General features: G+C 36.0%; 2 protein-coding genes across 2 annotated transcripts; one reads left to right on the top strand and one right to left on the bottom strand.

Moving 5' to 3' along the window:
- Positions 1 to 1,387: 1,387 nt before the first annotated feature.
- On the top strand, positions 1,388 to 10,770 carry MED6 (mediator complex subunit 6). Its single transcript, XM_028321322.1, has 5 exons — positions 1,388 to 1,811; positions 2,110 to 2,284; positions 2,695 to 2,800; positions 8,143 to 8,303; positions 9,792 to 10,770. Exons 1-5 carry the CDS (start codon positions 1,612 to 1,614, stop codon positions 10,011 to 10,013), a joined length of 864 nt encoding a protein of 287 aa, XP_028177123.1. The 5' UTR covers positions 1,388 to 1,611; the 3' UTR covers positions 10,014 to 10,770.
- LOC114364965 (uncharacterized) lies at positions 10,076 to 17,859 on the bottom strand. Its single transcript, XM_028321326.1, has 3 exons — positions 17,696 to 17,859; positions 12,864 to 12,979; positions 10,076 to 10,232 (listed from the first exon to the last, which is right to left on the bottom strand). Exons 1-3 carry the CDS (start codon positions 17,756 to 17,758, stop codon positions 10,088 to 10,090), a joined length of 324 nt encoding a protein of 107 aa, XP_028177127.1. The 5' UTR covers positions 17,759 to 17,859; the 3' UTR covers positions 10,076 to 10,087.
- Positions 17,860 to 17,896: the final 37 nt, after the last annotated feature.

Below are 17,896 nucleotides of genomic sequence, written 5' to 3'. Positions count from 1 at the left end.
TATTTTTACGCAAAAGCCGCCGTCTGCGGCGCTCGCATCTGGGTACCGCCAGCACTGTGCCGGTGATTGAAATTGAAATCCAGAACTTCGTCCTCGAAGCGCACGGGATCTCGTCAAGTCAGGATACGGCTGCGCTCCCTGAAGCGCTGCGCGGCTCCAAACAAGCAAGGTGTGAAGGTTTTCGACTCGTCAATGTTTCTCGTCGGCCAGTTAGTGTGCCCGAAACATAATTTCACCTGCGTTTTGTTATTTATCAAGCGCGGCATTGTAATAACTCGCACACACACACTGCAATACGTTTGGGCACAACATTGGATTGACTGGGACGATTGTTTATGTTGTTGCGCTCCCGCATGCCGATCGGCAGCTCGGCGCGGGCTGTGGGCGCGGAGCGACTGGCAGCGATATCAATATGGCCGACTCACGTGGCAGCGGTCGTTGCCCTCGGCCGGCTACTACGATAGTGCGTAAACGAATACTCACCGCGCTCAAAGGATGATTTATTTTTTATTTTTTTCGAAACATTCTTTGTCGTTTTACTCGAAAACTAGCCTGAATTTTTTTTAAAAACACTTAGGTTGTATTTGTATGATTTTATTAGATGCGTTGGTAAAGTATGATCACTATAAAAAATAACACCTTATATACTCTACTCTTCACCAGTGTTGCCAGAAGGTTACTTTTGTAACTTTTTAGGTTACTTTTGAACTGCATTGGTTACTTTTAGGTTACACTAATGAAAAGGTTACTTTTAGGTGATTTTTCAGAAATTGTAGAATTAACTTTTACAGGTTATTCAGTAAAAAATATTAATAGTGACAATTTACTAATCTGCATTGAAACATGAATTTGATTTATTATTTGTGTAAAAAAAATGAGTTTTAGCGAATGTTTTTCGATAATAAAACGCAAATCCATGAAACGTTTTTATACGACCGGTCACTTTTCAGTCTTCATGGAATGGTCAAAATTTCGAATTTAGGTAAACGATTGATTCATCCCAACTAATATTATAAATGCGAAAGTAACTCTGTCTGTCTGTCTGTTACGCTTTGCCGCTTAAACCTCGCAACCGATTTTGATGAAATTTGGCATAGAGATAGTTTGAGTCCCGGGAAAGAACATAGGATAGTTTTTATCCCGGTTTTTGAAACAGGGACGCGCGCGATAAAGTTTTTCTGTGACAGACAAAATTCCACGCGGGCGAAGCCGCGGGCGGAAAGCTAGTTTTCCATACATGAACAACCTTACACAATCGCTTTGAACCCGTATGAAGGTTACTTTTTTTTTATTCAAAAAGGTTACATTTTTTTATATTTCTGGTAATTTCTGACAAGACCCGACTGGCAACACTGCTCTTCACGCGAAGCCGAATTGTTTGGTTTGGTTGTTTCCACAGATATTCCATATCTGTGGTTGTTTCGTTGTTGATTTCTCGCTTCTTATTAAATGTTATTTATTTTGTAATTTCCTAGATGGTTTACATCCGTACTAGTCGCGTTTGTCAGGCATTATCATAGATACATTCAAATACATTGTATCAGAGGGTAAAAAATTCTCGTCCAGGTTTTCTTGCGATATAAGGGCATTCGTTTTATAAAATTTGACAAGATGATGCCAGGTAGAATGGGAACCTTACCAATAGCAGCTGAAAATCCATTAGGACTATCCTGGCATGATTCAGCTTGGATCCCATTGTTGAACCCCTCCAATATAATGGACTACTTTTCAGAACGATCTAACCCATTTTTCGATCGCACATGCAACAATGAAGTTGTTAAGATGCAGCGTTTGAGTATGGACCAACTGCAGTAAGTGCTTATTAAAGATATTTGTCTTTATAATTTACTAGCTTTCCGCCCGCGGCTACGCGCGCGTGGACTACATTATCTACATATTTTACGGAACCCTATTTTTTTTTTAAATAAAATTTAGCCTATGTTACTCGTGGATAATGTAGCTTTCAAATGGTGAAATAAATTTTAAAAACGGTCCTGTAGTTTTTGAGCCTATTCATTACAACCAAACAAAGTTTTCCTCTTTAAAATATTAGTGTAGATAAATATAATTATTTGTCATTATTTTATTAAATAAATGGTGCTCTTTTAGGAATATGACGGGCTTGGAATACATTTTATTACATGTCCAAGATCCCATACTGTATGTTATTAGAAAGCAACATCGTCATGGGCCTAATCAAGCTACTCCACTAGCTGACTATTACATCATTGCTGGTATTGTTTATCAGGCACCAGACTTGGCCAGTGTTCTCAATTCAAGATTGGTATGTAGAAATTAAAATTAACTCTTTTTTATTTCTTTCTAAATTCTTATAAATACACATTTTTTTACTTTAAACATTACAGTATGGATGTATTAAGTTAGCAATAATAATTACCTATGATCGGAATCCCATTGATTAATAACATAAATATAATGCTGTATAATTACAGCTGCAATACAATTACAAAAATTACTTAATGGTAGATCTACATAATTGTAGAATTAGTTTGTAATTAAGTTATAATAATTTTATGAAAGAAAGTTAAATAGTAAAATAATACACCGCGTACATGTTGTATAATTTATTGTTTTGAATAATATTATTTATATGCATATTGTTTCATAACTAATGAATAAGTTTGAAAAATATATAAATTTTGATGATTAAATATTAATTTAATTATGTTTCAGCTTTCTGCTGTTCACCATTTGCAATGCTCTTTTGAAGAAACGATGTCATATTCACGTTACCATCCCAGCAAAGGATACTGGTGGGATTTTAAAGCCACAAAACCAGGTCAGTAATTATGACAGTATAAAATTTCAAAAGTATTTTTCAGGGTTCGAGATATTATGTATGGGTCATTCCATAAAGATCTGTATAATTTCGACGTCATTTTGTCCTAAACTTTTTTAAGATGCTTATGAATAGATACTTTATTAGTGTAAAATATTGTTTATTAATTAATTATGTTATGTCTAAAAGGGCCAGTCACTTTATGCTTTATTTTAGGGGAAATGGGGATGTTGCCTGGGTCAAAAAGCAAGAGTTTTAATTAGTCCGTCAGTTAACTTATCAAAAAATACTCTACACGTATTTTTCACTTTTTCAAACTAATGAAAATTTAAAGAGATAAAGCGCCCCAAAGTTCATAAGAAGAGGCCCGTGACGTCAACGCTTGCTTAACACATTGAACGCCAACGCGGTCAATGTTGTCCGACACTGCACTTTCCTACCAGGCCAAGTAAAAATTTCAATTTTTTTCAATTTTCGTCGATTGTTTTTTTTTGTTAAATCGTTACATTATAAACATAAATAAAGGATTTTATTAACCTATAGTTGTTTTTGAGTCTCTACATCGAATTATTAAGCGTCGGACATCATTGACCCCCATGGCCCCAGCGAGCGAAAATCCGAAAATCCGTTCCGTAGGGCCGCGCGGTCATGTTGTNTATTTAATATGCGTTTTATTGTAAGGTAAAACGCTTCTATTTTAAATTCCCTTGTTAAATTCATCAATGTTAACAAAATTAATTTGTAGGTACTTTTAACTTGTCTTGCGAAATTCAATCCAAATCTCTTAGCCTCTCCCAACAGTCCCAACTAGGGCATGTAATATCGGAAGGTTTTCAATTCCGATATTGGATTCCGATATTAGATCTCAATATCGGAATTCCGATATTAATATCGGAATTCAGTTCATATGCTATAAAATTAATATTTGGTTATATTTTTACGTTATGGGCATCCATTGCATTTGGTTTTTTATGTGACAAGAGGCAAACGAGCAGACGGATCACCTGATAATGAATGGTTACTGATAATGAGCCTAAATATGGACTAGCAAATAAAGTGTTTTTGTAAAATCACAGGTATCAAACAAACTTTTACTCCTTCATTATATTACCCTGTTTTATGTTGGCGGAACGAATTTTAGAGTCATTCAAATCACGTGTTACAAAAATTGTATAGAGTGGTAAAAAACTTGAATATGCTTGTAATTTGTTCCTTTTTGATTATCGATGTACAACTGACAAAACCACGAGCCATCATCATGTCAGCCATAGGATGTCCACTGCTGAACACAGGCTCCGATGCTGATTTTCACAATGGCCGGTTGGCGGCGGCCTGCATCCAGCGCCTTCCTGCTACCTTTATGAGGTCGTCGGTCCACTTTGTCCTACGCTGCGCTTTACGATACGTGGCCTCCACTTCAGAACCTTGCTGCCTCTTCGTCCGTCTGTTTTGCGTACTAAGGCAGAACCGTTGGAAGACCTTATCACAATGCTCGAAGACCTTAATCGAGTTTCCCAACAGGTAGGCCTTCGGATGAATATGGAAAAAACGAAGCTTATGTCGAATGTCCATGTTGCTCCTTACCCAGTTTCGCTTAGGAGTTCGATTCTCGAGATTGTTGACAAGTAAGTATGTCTATATCGGACAAACGATCAGCTAGGTAGTTAGATGCAATTTCGAGAAAGAGCTAAATCGTCGAATACGAAGACGAAAGTTTTCAATTAGTGTGTGTTACCAGTGATGATATACGGATCGAAAACGTGGCCTTTGAATATAGGGCACAACGTGCTATGGAGAGGGATAAGCTTGGTGTTTCTTTACGAGATCTAATCAGAAATAAGGAGCTCCGTAAACTAACTAAGGTCGCTGATATAGCCTGATGGATTAGCAAGCTGAAGTGGCAATGGGCAGGGCACATAGTACGCAGAACTGACGGTCCATAGGCCAGTAAAATTAATGTTTGAAAGGGAGTTGAGATGTCGTTCTTTGTTGACCAAGTACTTATGGCAAATGCTAAAATTGATTTAGAACAAGTTAAATTAACCATAAATAGTAAAGATATTAAAATATTTGCAGTGGAACAAAAAGTGATGGTGAGAGACATGAGAAAATTATTGGTATTTGCCAATCATGTACTTTGGGCTTTGTGGCAGGTTATGGCGAGTTTAAACGCTTTGTTTAAAATCTCAATTAAAACTTTTATCTGATTCCGATATTACGATATTGGGTCGCTCAATATCGGAATTGAAATATCGGATCTCGCAGTCCGAGATTCCGATATTACGAGATTCCGAGATTCCGATATTCATGCCCTAGTCCCAACCCTTTCCCTTATCCCAATCCATGCTGTACAAAATTTTTGTGTTTTGTTTGTTTTGTGATGTCTTTTTGTGATTGTGTGTGATGTCTTTTTTGTTTTAGGTACGATAAGTCCGCTTAGTTTTGCAGTATTGAATTATTATCTATTTATTTTTTTATTCATAACATTGTGTAAAAGCTGCGCACGTGACATTGGCGGAACAGTGTGCCCCCAGTGGCGAAAAAACACAAGTCCATCGCCATCAACAAATGAAGAAGAAGAACAAAAAGGCTGAACCGATTTTCACCTTGTTAAATAAAAACCAACCAATATGTGTAAATTCCTGTAATCAGTTATAGCATATTTAATAAAATTAACGTTTTATTTGTAAATTTTAATGGATGTTGATTAAATTCGTATTATTAATGCTCTAGTTTACAACCATACCAAAATGGGTACTTATTTCGGGCTGTATCCCGGACTTGCAGGGCACACACTTANATGTTTCATTGCGCTACCGTTATCCACATTTTTTTTTCTAAGTCCGTGCTTTACCTGAGAACCAAGTGACGTACACTAATCTTGGGAGCCGCGCGGGTCAGCTTATATGAGAATTATTGAAGAAATGCTGTCCATCGGCTCAATACAGAGGATTAAACATAGGTCTGACTCGCAGTCATCATTGTCCGACGCGGCCCGAACGGAAAGTTAAAGTGTCGCCCATCATTGTCCCCCATGGCCCGAACGGAACAGTGCCATTTTTAGGCTGGCAGCGAAGGTGTTAAAAATGCCGCACGTTGTGACGTCGTGCGCAACTTCAACGCACCATAACTATGTAATTATTTGTTAGATTGACAAATAAAAATATATGTGTCCAATATTTTTTGATATTAAACATTACGAACTAAAAAAATTTTTTTAGGCAACTAGCCTATTATAATTTTAAATTTTTTCATATTACTACTCCTATATGACTTTTAATAAAGTATAAAACTTATAACCTTAACATTTATAGATAAGTTAATATACATAATGTAGTTGTTTTGTTATTATCACTATATAAAAATCCCTAGTGCCATTTAAAGCTAGGGCCTGACGGTCTAGGGACTGACGATTTGGAGTAAAACTTAACACAAATTTTTACTCCAAATCGTCCCTAGACCAAAATATTAACTTTATATTATAAGACGAGCTTTATATAATATAGATGCTTAATACGATGTGCCGAAAATAGCAGAAAATCCACACGTAAATACTATTAAATTATAAACAATTTCCTATTGTAATCAATAAAGCTACTCAACTAGGGACTGACGAAGTGACTAGATCAACACATGTTCCCACAACAACTGGCACGTTTGCACTTATTCAAAAAACGGCTGCCGCAAAGCCAGTATGGTCTGAGGATAACTTCGTATCGTACTTTAAACTCAACTTAATATCATTCACTCTAAATACATATTAAAGTGCAAAATTATAAAATCAGTGCTTGGCGAGGGAATGACGCTAAAAGCTGTGGACACTTTTTCGACTTAAGAAAATTAAATTATTGTTTATTGAAACCGCAAAATATTAATAGAATTTGGTGTAATGTATGTTTAAATAGATTATTCGTTAATTAAAACAAAGGATCAAGTAGATGTTTCTATGGATTACTAATGTTTGGCCAAAAAACGTTTCCCAAATTATCACATCGCAAACAACGTTTCGCAAATTTTCATTTGACAATACAACTTATTGCAAACTTTTAATTCGCAAATGTCGTTTTTGGCATATTATTGTTTAGCAAATTATTGGTTGGCAAAGTATGTTTTGCCAAATGTTTCATTTGGCAAAAATATTTCACGATAAACTATTTACAAAATAATTTGATTGTCGCATAGAATGGACTACAAATTAGCTTGTGGTTATTATTTTGTTTAGTGGGTAGATAATTTATGCAGTATATTATATGCAGTATAGGTTAGTGTCCGTGACTCTCACTCGGCATGGGGCACACTGAAAACCAGCGTCGTGGCTTCCCTCACCGGGGGCCACGGCATATGCTGAGTGAGGTCCCATTGCGATGGGCATCGCTGTGCGACAGGGTGGCACTGCTTAGTTTATTCATTCATTTATTGTATGTTTTATGTCACCTGTCTTATTTGCTTTTTTTTTTCATTTTACCTCTTTTGTCTTTTGTGATGTCCATAGCAATAAATGTTTCTTTCTTTCTTTCTTTCTTTCTATAATATAAAATTTGTTCTAAATTAATTTTCATATTTCATTCTTTTTATCGAAATTTCCAAATGATCCATTAAACAATAGAGGTGATTCTAGCGCTCGGCGGCCGCTGCCTGGTAAGAGATCCCTTGTATTTTGTTTACTTTAGAGTCATAATTGGTACACTTTCGAAACACACACGATGGCATTTTTTATTTATTTTGGTAAGAACAGGAACTTACGGTGTGGTACGCGAGCGATTGCGCACGACGCAGGCCACACGAAGACTAAACACAAGACGTCCCAATTGGGACGTATTTGAGTATTCACAGCGCGAGCGCTTATAACATATCTGCTTTTGTTTTTATATAATATCATTGTTTGGGATATAATATTTGGCAAAATAAAACTTTTGCCAAATGATAATTTGACCAAATGAATTAGTTGCGAAAAGTACAGTTGCTAAAAGTTCATTTGGGAAATGAAACTTTGGCGATAATTTGTTTGCGAAGTGAAATTTGGCGAAAAGAAATTTGACCAAACGGAAGGATACCTGTTTCTATAAATATGTGTTCCAAAACACAAACTTTTGGAGTACGGACCTGCTTAGGGAATGACGTTTTGGGTCATTTAAAAGGAATTTAAGAGAATATAGATTTTATGAGGGTGATGATTAAAACACATTGCAAGCTGTTATTTAACAATTTTGGAATAAAATATTAACAAATAGGTATTCCATGTGAAATGTGGCGCTAAGAGTTTACATATTTTTGTGGAATGACCCGTATATCAAGATATATTTTTATTAACATTAATTTCATTTCATTTGTTTAAATTGTAGGTCTCAGCCCTTTTAGTGTTACTCAATCAGCACCTAAAGAAACCACTGCTACCCCAAAAGAGGAACCTTCAACATTATTCCAGCGCCAGCGAGTAGACATGTTACTTGCTGAACTAGTAAGACAGTTTCCATTGCCAGTGACCCAAACTACCTCTAACCAGGTTAGTTAACATAGTTTTTTTTTTCTAGAATAGTACTTACCTACCTTTTTTTTAGTACCTACTTGAAAGTGAACAGTACAGTGCCGGATTAATTAACCCACAAGCTTAGATTAGCAATTGCTTATGGCATCACGTCTTGGAGGTCACCAAATCCCGCAACAAAAAATGCATAAAAAATATTTTTCGCAAAATTAACTTTCGTATAAGAGTAGGCGCACATCGTTGATTTTTCGTCGGCAGATACAGTCCTCTCAACTTAAGCTGAGAATTGCATTTGTGTGAGTGCACACCGATAGTTTAGAGTGGCAATCGGCTTGAAGCGCGGCGCGTCCCGCGCATGGTTTATTATAGCAAGCGGCCTGAAGCGCGGCGCGTCCGCCACGCACCGCTTCCTTGTCGCTCACATACTTCACTTTACCCCCGGTACTGGTAGCAGATACGTGTAATTTTATGTAATTGTGTTCCAAATATTAGTGAAATGGCTCCTACTGTAAGTGAATTTCCTGTACGAAATCCATTAAGCAGCCAAGTGAAAGAAATTTTATGCAAATTGAATACGTATTTTAAAGGTGTGAACGAAAAGTTTTTAGTCTGTTTTTATTTTGTAATTTTATAAAGTTTGTCTTTTTGTTGCATTTTGTAAGGCTGGCTGGACGCCCTCTCTATAAACGGTGCTCGCAGAATATCAGCGTCGAGGTACTTCGTGCCTTGGCATATGCTGAGCGAGGACCTGTTTTAATTTATTTATTTATTTAAAAGGATGTGTCAAGTATTGTTACATCGGCCCAATTGGTAGCAAGTGTTTTATAGACTTCCTTTTAATAAAACATTAATTTTATTTGTATGTGTTTTACTAACGGTACTTTTGGCGATCACTCACACAAATGCAATTCTCAGCTTAAGTTGATAGGACTGTAGTTTAGTCGGGCAGTTGATCAGTATGGGCATGTATGGGAGTGCGCACTCTACGCCGATTCAATTTGGCCGATTCTTCATACAATTTAATATCGGCCAACTAAAAATCAACGGTGTGCGCCTACTCTAAAAGTAACAAAACAGTTTCATAAAAACTAAAAGCTTAATTCATTAATTTAGAGTCCAATCTGTATTAAAGTTATTAATGCAATAAATTTTATAGTATAGGTCTTTTTGTTTTGAAAGTTAACCTTTTCACCGCCACGGTTTTCTATAGAAGACATCAACGTTTCCGTATCCTCCACATGGCCAAACCACGTCTAATAGAAGACATTATCTAATTACAGAATGATGGTGAGACCATGGTTAAAATAAATTACCCGTAGACCCACTGGCAAACACGTTTAGAACGGTGGGACAACGGGTAAAAAAAATTACCCGTGGAACCCACCAGGGGGACATGTTGGGGGGACCACGGGTAAAAGCCGATACTTTTAATAGGAGCTTTGTTTATTTTGAACAGAAAATTACAATAGCCTTTATTTTTTTCTGATAATACAATATTATTTACAGGTTAATGGAGTAACAGTAAAAACTGAAAACACGAATGACAAACATGCAGATAAGGCATCGGATGGAAGTAATGTAGGAAATATAACGATAAAACAAGAACCAATGGATCCTATCAATTCCGAAAGTATGGCTAATGGTAATATTCAAGGTCACATAGAAGTAAAAACAGAGATAAAACAAGAAAATATGAAACCACCACCAGAAAAAAAACCAAGAATGTAAAATAATTTATTTATACATTTTAACTTATTAATAAAAAATAAAGCTCATTTTTATTTTAGATCAAAAATATCTTTTTACATAGTTTTGAAATACTTCATATTGTCTTCTTCTTGTATATTAAACAAATTATCAATTTTTTCCTGTGTTGAGGTTCCATTGATACATAGCTGACAATTAATTTTCCTTGGATCTTTGAATGTTTCATTTATGTTCTTTGAACTAAAATTAATAAAATATTATATTAGCAAAACTTTGATAAAACTGTTTCTGAGTATATGCGTTAACCTAGCAAAGGAGAATGAGCAAAATGGTCTATGAGCGGCCAACAACGAAATAGGTATTAAATGAAAGTACTATTACTAAGGACTAACTTTTACTATGAACGTAACATTGCAGCTCATTTAGAAAAAAAAATACATATTATAGGTAAAATACTCAGATAAGTGCAAGAAAATGTGCAAACCTATTGTATAAAATACTTATTAACATTAGTTTATGTATTCAAAAGTAGGTATTTCAAAACGTCAGCATACCGTTTACAAGACTATCCTATGTACATTAAATGTATTAATGTATAATAATGTACAGTGTGTACTGATGACGGCAATAAAATATTCTCGTCTTGATGTCTAGCCTATGTATATTAAATGTATTAATGTAATTATAGCACCGAGTTCTGATGACGTTATCATTATTATTATTTTTGGCGATGTTTTGTCAGTGTGAAAATAAATGTAAAAGTAAACAAGTCATTTTATATTATTTCCTTACTTTTTTAAGACTAAATCTTAGTTATTAATAAGCTAAATCGCAGGCTTAGTACATAATCTAAATTAAAAATGTATTTAATTCCATAAATAATTACACTACCTACAGATATCAAACTTCTTGAGGGTGCTTGTAGGGTGATAGTAAACCAAAAAAACAAAAAAAAATTCCTGGCCGCTGATAGACCAAGCGCCGTACAATTTAGCCCATTCTCCTTTCTTCTAAAGCTTTTAGATATTTTACTTTACAAATACACACATCAACATGGTCTAGGGATATTTCAATTAAACATAAATAACTAAAACCCTATTAACTTTTTGTTAAGACACCTATACATTAAAATAAACCTTGTTTAATAGCCTATCTAATCTGATAATAAACTTTTAGATAGGTAAAGTTAAATTTAAAAAAAACTTAGAAGAAAAGGAAAAACACAGACAAAATTTCAATCTTATCTTTATTTTTGAAACATAAAACCTAAACAAAACAACTATTTTATTTATAAAAATTGTTGAAAACTTAAGACTCCTGACAAAAATCTGCAGCGGTTCTGCATACTCAAAACAAGGGTGTCAATATCCTGTTGTGGAATAAAGTCCCAAGTCCTGCTAAGATGCAAGAAAAGCTGGTTTTCATGCACAATATCTTCAGAGAAATTCCTAAGAGCTCTTTTCTGAAACATAATCCCAGGCATGCTCAATAGGATTTAAGTCAGGGGATTGTGCAGGCCAGTCTAAAGCTTGGATGTCATGCCAAGTCAACCAAATGTAACGGCGATACGGCTATAGAGCAGTGGTTCTTAACCTTTAAGTCACGAAGGACCATTTTACCAAATTTCTATCATGTCGGGGACCACTATTTTTTCTTTTCAAAATCCTTTGAAAAGGGAGGTCGATTTCTCGCCCACTGTGCGCCGTTTGCGTTGTGTTTACTCGACTCATCAGGTCACATCACTTGTTTATTACGATGTCTTCGTGGACCACTTGCAATGCCTCCAGGGACCACCAGTGGTCCGCGGACCACCGGTTAAGAACCACTACTCTCTCTATAGTATAGAGAGAGTATGGTTTGCTGGTAAGCGGTCAAACTTAGAGAAGACGACTGCATGAAGTAGGCCTCTTCGGGTACCAGCTCTAAGGAGAGGCAATCGAGGAAGAAGATTACAATGGGCTATTATAATGCACACGAAAACTGGAACCATTCTCAATGGTCACTTATGCTTTTCACTGATGAATCCAGGTTTGAATTTCATCCTGATTCGCGAAGAGTACGCGTTTGGAGAGAACCTGGACGTTGGAATCGACTGCAGCACCCACAACAAGTTCATGCATATCAAGGTGGCACGATTATGGTTTGGGCAGGAATTCGTCTCGGCGGTAGAACGGACCTCGTTTGGATACAAGGCAATTATGAATGCTCTAATATACCGACACGAGGTGCTAGAAGCCTATAATCTTGCCCCACAGACAGCAAATGGGACAAAATTTCCAGCTAATGCACGACAATGCCCGTCCGTATGTGCGCGTGTCGTTACAAGTCGGTTACAACGGCATGATATCCAAGCTTTAGACTGGCCTGCACAATCCCCTGACATATCCTATTGAGCATGCCTGGGATATGCTTCAGAGAAGAGCTCTTAGGAATTTCCCTGAAGATATTGTGCATGAAAAGCAGCTTTTCTTGCATCTTAGCAAGACTTGGGACAGTATTCCACAACAGGATATTGACACCCTTGTTTTGAGTATGCAGAACAGCTGCAGATGTGTCAGGAGTCTTAGGTGGATCCACGGATTATTAATTTAAGGTTTTCAACAATTTTTATAAAAAAAATACCTAGTTGTTTTGTTTAGGTTTTGATGTTTCAAAAATAAAGTTAAGATTGAAATTTTGTCTGAGTTTTTCCTCTTCTTCAATTTTTTTTTTATTTACCTTTACCTAAAAGTTTATTATCAGATCAGGCTTATTAAATAAGGTTTATTATAATGTGAAGGTGTTTTATTTTAGTTATTTAGGTTTAATTGAAATATCCCTAGACCATGTTGATGTGTGTAAATTATAACAATTAACATGTAAAGTTTATACCTATTTCCGCTAAGACCAAGCTGTAATCCAAACATGAATCCTTGACTGTAACCAATATCGAAACTACATTGAAAAGCTGCAGATTGACCATCGGCAGCCCCATCTAGGTACCCAACCTGTAAATAAATCAGTTTTCATTATTATATTTTTTGTACAAAATAGTATTATAAACCAATCTTACTATGACATGTATACCTCTAAACTCAGTCTGAACTGACTTACGAGCATTAGAAGTTTGATGATTTTACATACTAGATCTGAGCCCCGATTACGGTAATTTTTAACGTCTCCAATCCAGACGCGCTTCATAGATTAGTTATTCATAGCTGCTTTTTGCCCGCAAGTTTTGTAAGAAATTGCAACAAAATAGTGACATTGTATGTGTAAACAAACAATACCATCCATTAAAGGCTCCAGACTTCAGTATGGAGCAGAATCAGCGCAATATTTTGATGCAATTTCTTACAAAACTTGCGCGCTAAAGGCAAATCAAGTATACAGGGTGTTAGGTAAATGGGTATATGAGCCGACACTAGCCCATGATAACATGGGCATATAAATGGTATGGTCAAGTCAGAAAATTGATATCTTCATTTTAATTATTTTAATTTTCATACAAATTGGATTTTATAAATTTTATTTTGTATGAAAATTAAAAAATTAAAATGATGATATCACTGACTTCACCATACCATTTATATGCCCATATTAACATGGGCTAGTGTCGGCTCATATACACCGTGTTACTTTGCATTCTTGCCATATTCACAGAGATAAAAGTAGGTAACAATACCTATTATTTAAGATAAACAAGAGACTCCCATAAAGAAAGTACACTAAGATTTTAGTAAATTTGGTTTTTTAGTACAAATTGGAATAAACCAATTTTGTCTCGCACGTTCTACAGGTGCAAGTGGAATAAACCTAGTGGGCGTGGCCTAGTTCTTAATTTTATGGCTATGGGTACCAGCCTTTTTATCCAGTCATAATAACTATTTTAAAATACTCTTCAGTTGATTTCAGATTTTCCTTTCTACTTTACGGGCTTAGGACCGTCAAAAATACGTAGGGTTTCAATTAATTTACAACATTGTACTATTTTTACAAATTAATAAATTAAGTATGAAATGAAATCACCTTTTTCAGAATTAATTATTTATTTATAAGTTTCTACTTACAAAGTTTACGTACTGCGAAGCAAGTGTTCAAAGTCTCCTCCGTTCTGATGAAGGCACAGTCTAGCACGGCGAAGCGTAGGTTTTTCGCTTTAGTTTTCGCAACACATAAACGTTTTGTATCACAGTTTCACTAAAACAATCCTTTCATGTAACGCGTTTACACTGTTTATCTCTTCTGTGCATACCAGTCGATTCAAGTCACTCCAAAAATCCATTGGTGTCAGGTCCGAGGATCGTGGTGGCCAAGCTAGGACCCCTCGTCCAATCCACTGTTCACCAAACGTATTATTCGCGCACTTGACGTCCTTATTGTGGGGGAGCACCATCCTGCTGGTAGTAGAGCATTTGGTGTAACGCTAAGGGTACGTCATCAAGCATTTCGTCTAAGACGTCTTGCAGACACTCCAAGCACCATTTTGATTAAATTATTCGTTGTTTGAATACACTTCAGTCATTTTTGTATTATTTATAACGTGATTTTGTGTTTGATGGATTTCTCAGTTTTTTACAAGTGTCAAAAAGACATTTTAAAGACAATAGATTGCAATAGATATTTAAAAATACAATAAAAAGTAAAAAAGTCTCCATCGCCATCGCCAACATTAGTGATGTGCATGCGTTACGATAATTAGTGGTGTGTTTAACAGATTGTCGATAAAATAAAATACTCAGGATTAAAAAAGAAATTTTTCCGCCATTATTTTTTTACGGATTTGTGTTCAGTATCAGTAATATAGTAACCTCTGTAAATATGGCAAGAATGCAAAGTAACATCCTGTATACCCATTTACCTAATACCCTGTATATACTCATCAAACGTTTAATGCTCGTAACTCAGTTCAGACTGAGTTTAGAGGTATACATACCATAGTAAGTTTGGTTTATTACACTATTTTGTAATAAAAAAACAAAGCTTGGTCGATGGCCGCGCAAAAAAGAAAAGACGCCACCTTCCATACAAAATCTGGCATTGCCATTTTATCTTTTTAATATCTTTTATCCCCGGAAATGCGTTCCTAAAATTCGAGAGAGAGTTCAATGCAGTCTCAACTTCCGCAAGGAATGCTCTATTCTATTGCCTGCTATTGCCTTGACTTGAATGTGCAGGCCAAGGATGCGCGTCACAACGATTTTCGCGGCATTTTATCATTTTTGCATTTGCACCTATGGAGGGACTAAGAGATTGTAGGATTGCAGGATTACTCCCCTCCATAATATGGTTTCCGTGGTACTTATTTTTGGATCTATTTCGGAAGTAAGTCGCTGTTGCTCATATCAATATTGACATGGTACGCTCATAATCACTGACTGATTTCATGTTCGGCATCAAAATGCACGGTTAGCTACTTGGGGCTCTATATGTATAGAGACCATTGCACGATAAGATTTTTTTATACCCTATCATACCTAGTTAGAAGATGATCTTTGTTCATAATTCAAAGGTGACTGACTGACTGACATAGTGATCTATCAACGCACAGCCCATACCACTGGACGGATCGGGCTGAAATTTGGCATGCAGGTAGATGTTATGACGTAGGTATCCGCTAAGAAAGGATTTTACGAAACTCCACCCCTATACTTAAGGGGATAAAACGGGATCCACGCGTACGAAGTCGCGGGCGGCCGCTGGTAAGTAATACAGTCTTTATTGCCATAGTTCCTCTGTAGTTGAAGTTCCCTTCCACCTTCAGCCTAATCAGTAATCATCAGTTTCCACCAGGTGTGATGAAGGGCAAGAGCTTCCTCGTTGAAAATAAAAACATGTTCTTTCCAGTTATTTTCTCTAAATCTGTTTTACGTAATGTAAACTTAGAGGATTCCCAATATTAATTCACTCAAAGAAAGTCAAAAACATGTAACGGAATCTCCGACTTACCACTTTGTGGAGCGATTACAGGAAATAGTGGCCCATTAAGTACATGTTTTTTTGTATTAGGTATTATGAATGTTCAGGAAACGGCGCAGTTTTTAAAATGGTTTTGGACCTATGGAAGTTCTTTTTTTTATTTAAACTTTAAAGTTGAAAATTTGATAGTGTTCTGCTAAAAGCATAATAAAATTTTAATGTTTCTAGCAAAAATTTTGTATCTTGCATCAAAGATAGGAAGGTGATATTTTTTTCAAACATCTGCACTTAATAACGAATCTGTCAAAGAAAAGAAATCTGAGAAAAGTCAACCCAAAAAAAAGGTAAAAATTTTGTAAGCCTACAAGGGTCGTCATAAAATTCAGTGTTTTTCAACCTTTTTCATGACACGACCCCCCCTAGTATGAAAAAATGTTTGGTGACCCCGACCGTTCGCTTTTTTTTCATGCATTTTATAATGTTGCAAAGATGTTTGTAGGGACCGAATACTTCAATACATACAACATTTGCATAATTAGATTTCGGATTAATCTGTCTTTATAAGATTTTTTTTACTGAGGTAGTTTTTACGACCTCTCGCGACCCCCCTACAGAGGCTTCGCGACCCCCCTACAGAGGCTTCGCGACCCCCCAGGGGGTCGCGACCCACAGGTTGAAAAACACTGCACTAAGCAATATCGTAGAACATACATGGGATGATTTAAATAAACCTTGATGTAAGAAATCTAAATTATTCTTCTAGACCTTACCATGGACCTATAAAAAAAGGCGGACGGAGTCTCATCAACAAAATACTGTGACATTAGGTTACACCAGCTCGCCTGTACGTACAGGCCGGCACGCACACATTCACACCCTGTTACACCACTTCGAGTGCAAACTTCACATAGTTGACACATTTAGGCGGCGAAAAATAAAACAAATAACGTCATGTCTTGTGTGGTGAAATGGTGTAAAAACCGTTCTGATCGAACGAATAAAAGTCAAGGAATCACATTTCACAGGTAAACTAATAATTCAATCACTTATTTCCCGATTTTATAAACATTAAAATATTAAAATCAAATGTCATTCACCCGAAAAAATTAATACGTCAAAGGCCAGTGTTCTCAGTTATTTACGTGGGAAAATTACCCGAAATATGGGAATTTATAATTTTAAGACTTTTTAGTTGTTTATTACGGCATTACTAGGCATTTTCTTTTAAAATTACTTTTTTATTAAATTTTGTACACTAGATTTCCTAATGAAAATGAAATATGGAAAAATGATTGGATTCAAATAATAAGAAATTGTAACAACGACAACGATTGGATCCCAAGCAAACGTTGTGTCATTTGCAGTTGTCACTTTGAAGAAAATGACTTATATAAGTACGACTAAAGGAGGACGCCGGCGTATTGTTACATATGCATTGCCTCAAAAGGTTAATTAAAATCTAAAGTAAATGGCACGGTATAATTTTGTCTAGGTATATTTCCAAGTAACATATCTGCCGATCTATGTTTTTCTTAAAATAAATGGGTAAAATGTTTTGGCTAACATGGCATCCCTAAATTCACTCACACAATAGACAAACGCCAAAATTTTGCGTCACAGTTTTGTTGTAGCGCGAGTTCCGTCCGCCTTTTTTTATAGGTCCATGGACCTTACTGTTTTGGCCACCTTGTATGTAGCAAGCCTGCTGCGACAAGTTGGCTGAGTGGCATCCAACATGTTAATGGTCCAGAGAGGTATTTTAGATGAATGAAAATCATTTTACATTAATTATTGAATTCGCTAACCTTATTTATAGGCTCGATAATGCGACTCCATGTATTCGCACATAAGTTAGATTCTTCATTCATGGCAGTGTAATTCAGTGTAATTTTAATTTTATTGACAACGTGACAATTTGACTGAGCAATTTGGTAAACAAAAATAAATATGGCCGACAGACGTTAGTTTATTTTGTTCGATATTTCCTTTTGTAGGAAAAGGCATTA

Source organism: Ostrinia furnacalis, unplaced genomic scaffold, assembly GCF_004193835.3.
Source record: "Ostrinia furnacalis isolate ACB-3 unplaced genomic scaffold, ASM419383v2 OfSCF7522, whole genome shotgun sequence".
NCBI classification, from domain to species: Eukaryota; Metazoa; Arthropoda; class Insecta; order Lepidoptera; family Crambidae; genus Ostrinia; species Ostrinia furnacalis.
This window is presented reverse-complemented; position numbering and strand designations above follow the sequence as displayed.

Bases quoted from the DNA above. Each gene is read 5' to 3' on its own strand.
- MED6 (XM_028321322.1), top strand. From the start codon at position 1,612: ATGATGCCAGGTAGAATGGGAACCTTACCAATAGCAGCTGAAAATCCA. The intron at 2,285-2,694 runs GTATGTAGAAAT...ATTATGTTTCAG, and splicing joins GTGTTCTCAATTCAAGATTG to CTTTCTGCTGTTCACCATTT. The intron at 8,304-9,791 runs GTTAGTTAACAT...TATTATTTACAG, and splicing joins CCCAAACTACCTCTAACCAG to GTTAATGGAGTAACAGTAAA.
- LOC114364965 (XM_028321326.1), bottom strand. From the start codon at position 17,758: ATGAATGAAGAATCTAACTTATGTGCGAATACATGGAGTCGCATTATC. The intron at 12,980-17,695 runs GTTAGCGAATTC...ATTTATTTACAG, and splicing joins TTATCGAGCCTATAAATAAG to GTTGGGTACCTAGATGGGGC. The intron at 10,233-12,863 runs GTATAAACTTTA...TATTAATTTTAG, and splicing joins CTTGGTCTTAGCGGAAATAG to TTCAAAGAACATAAATGAAA.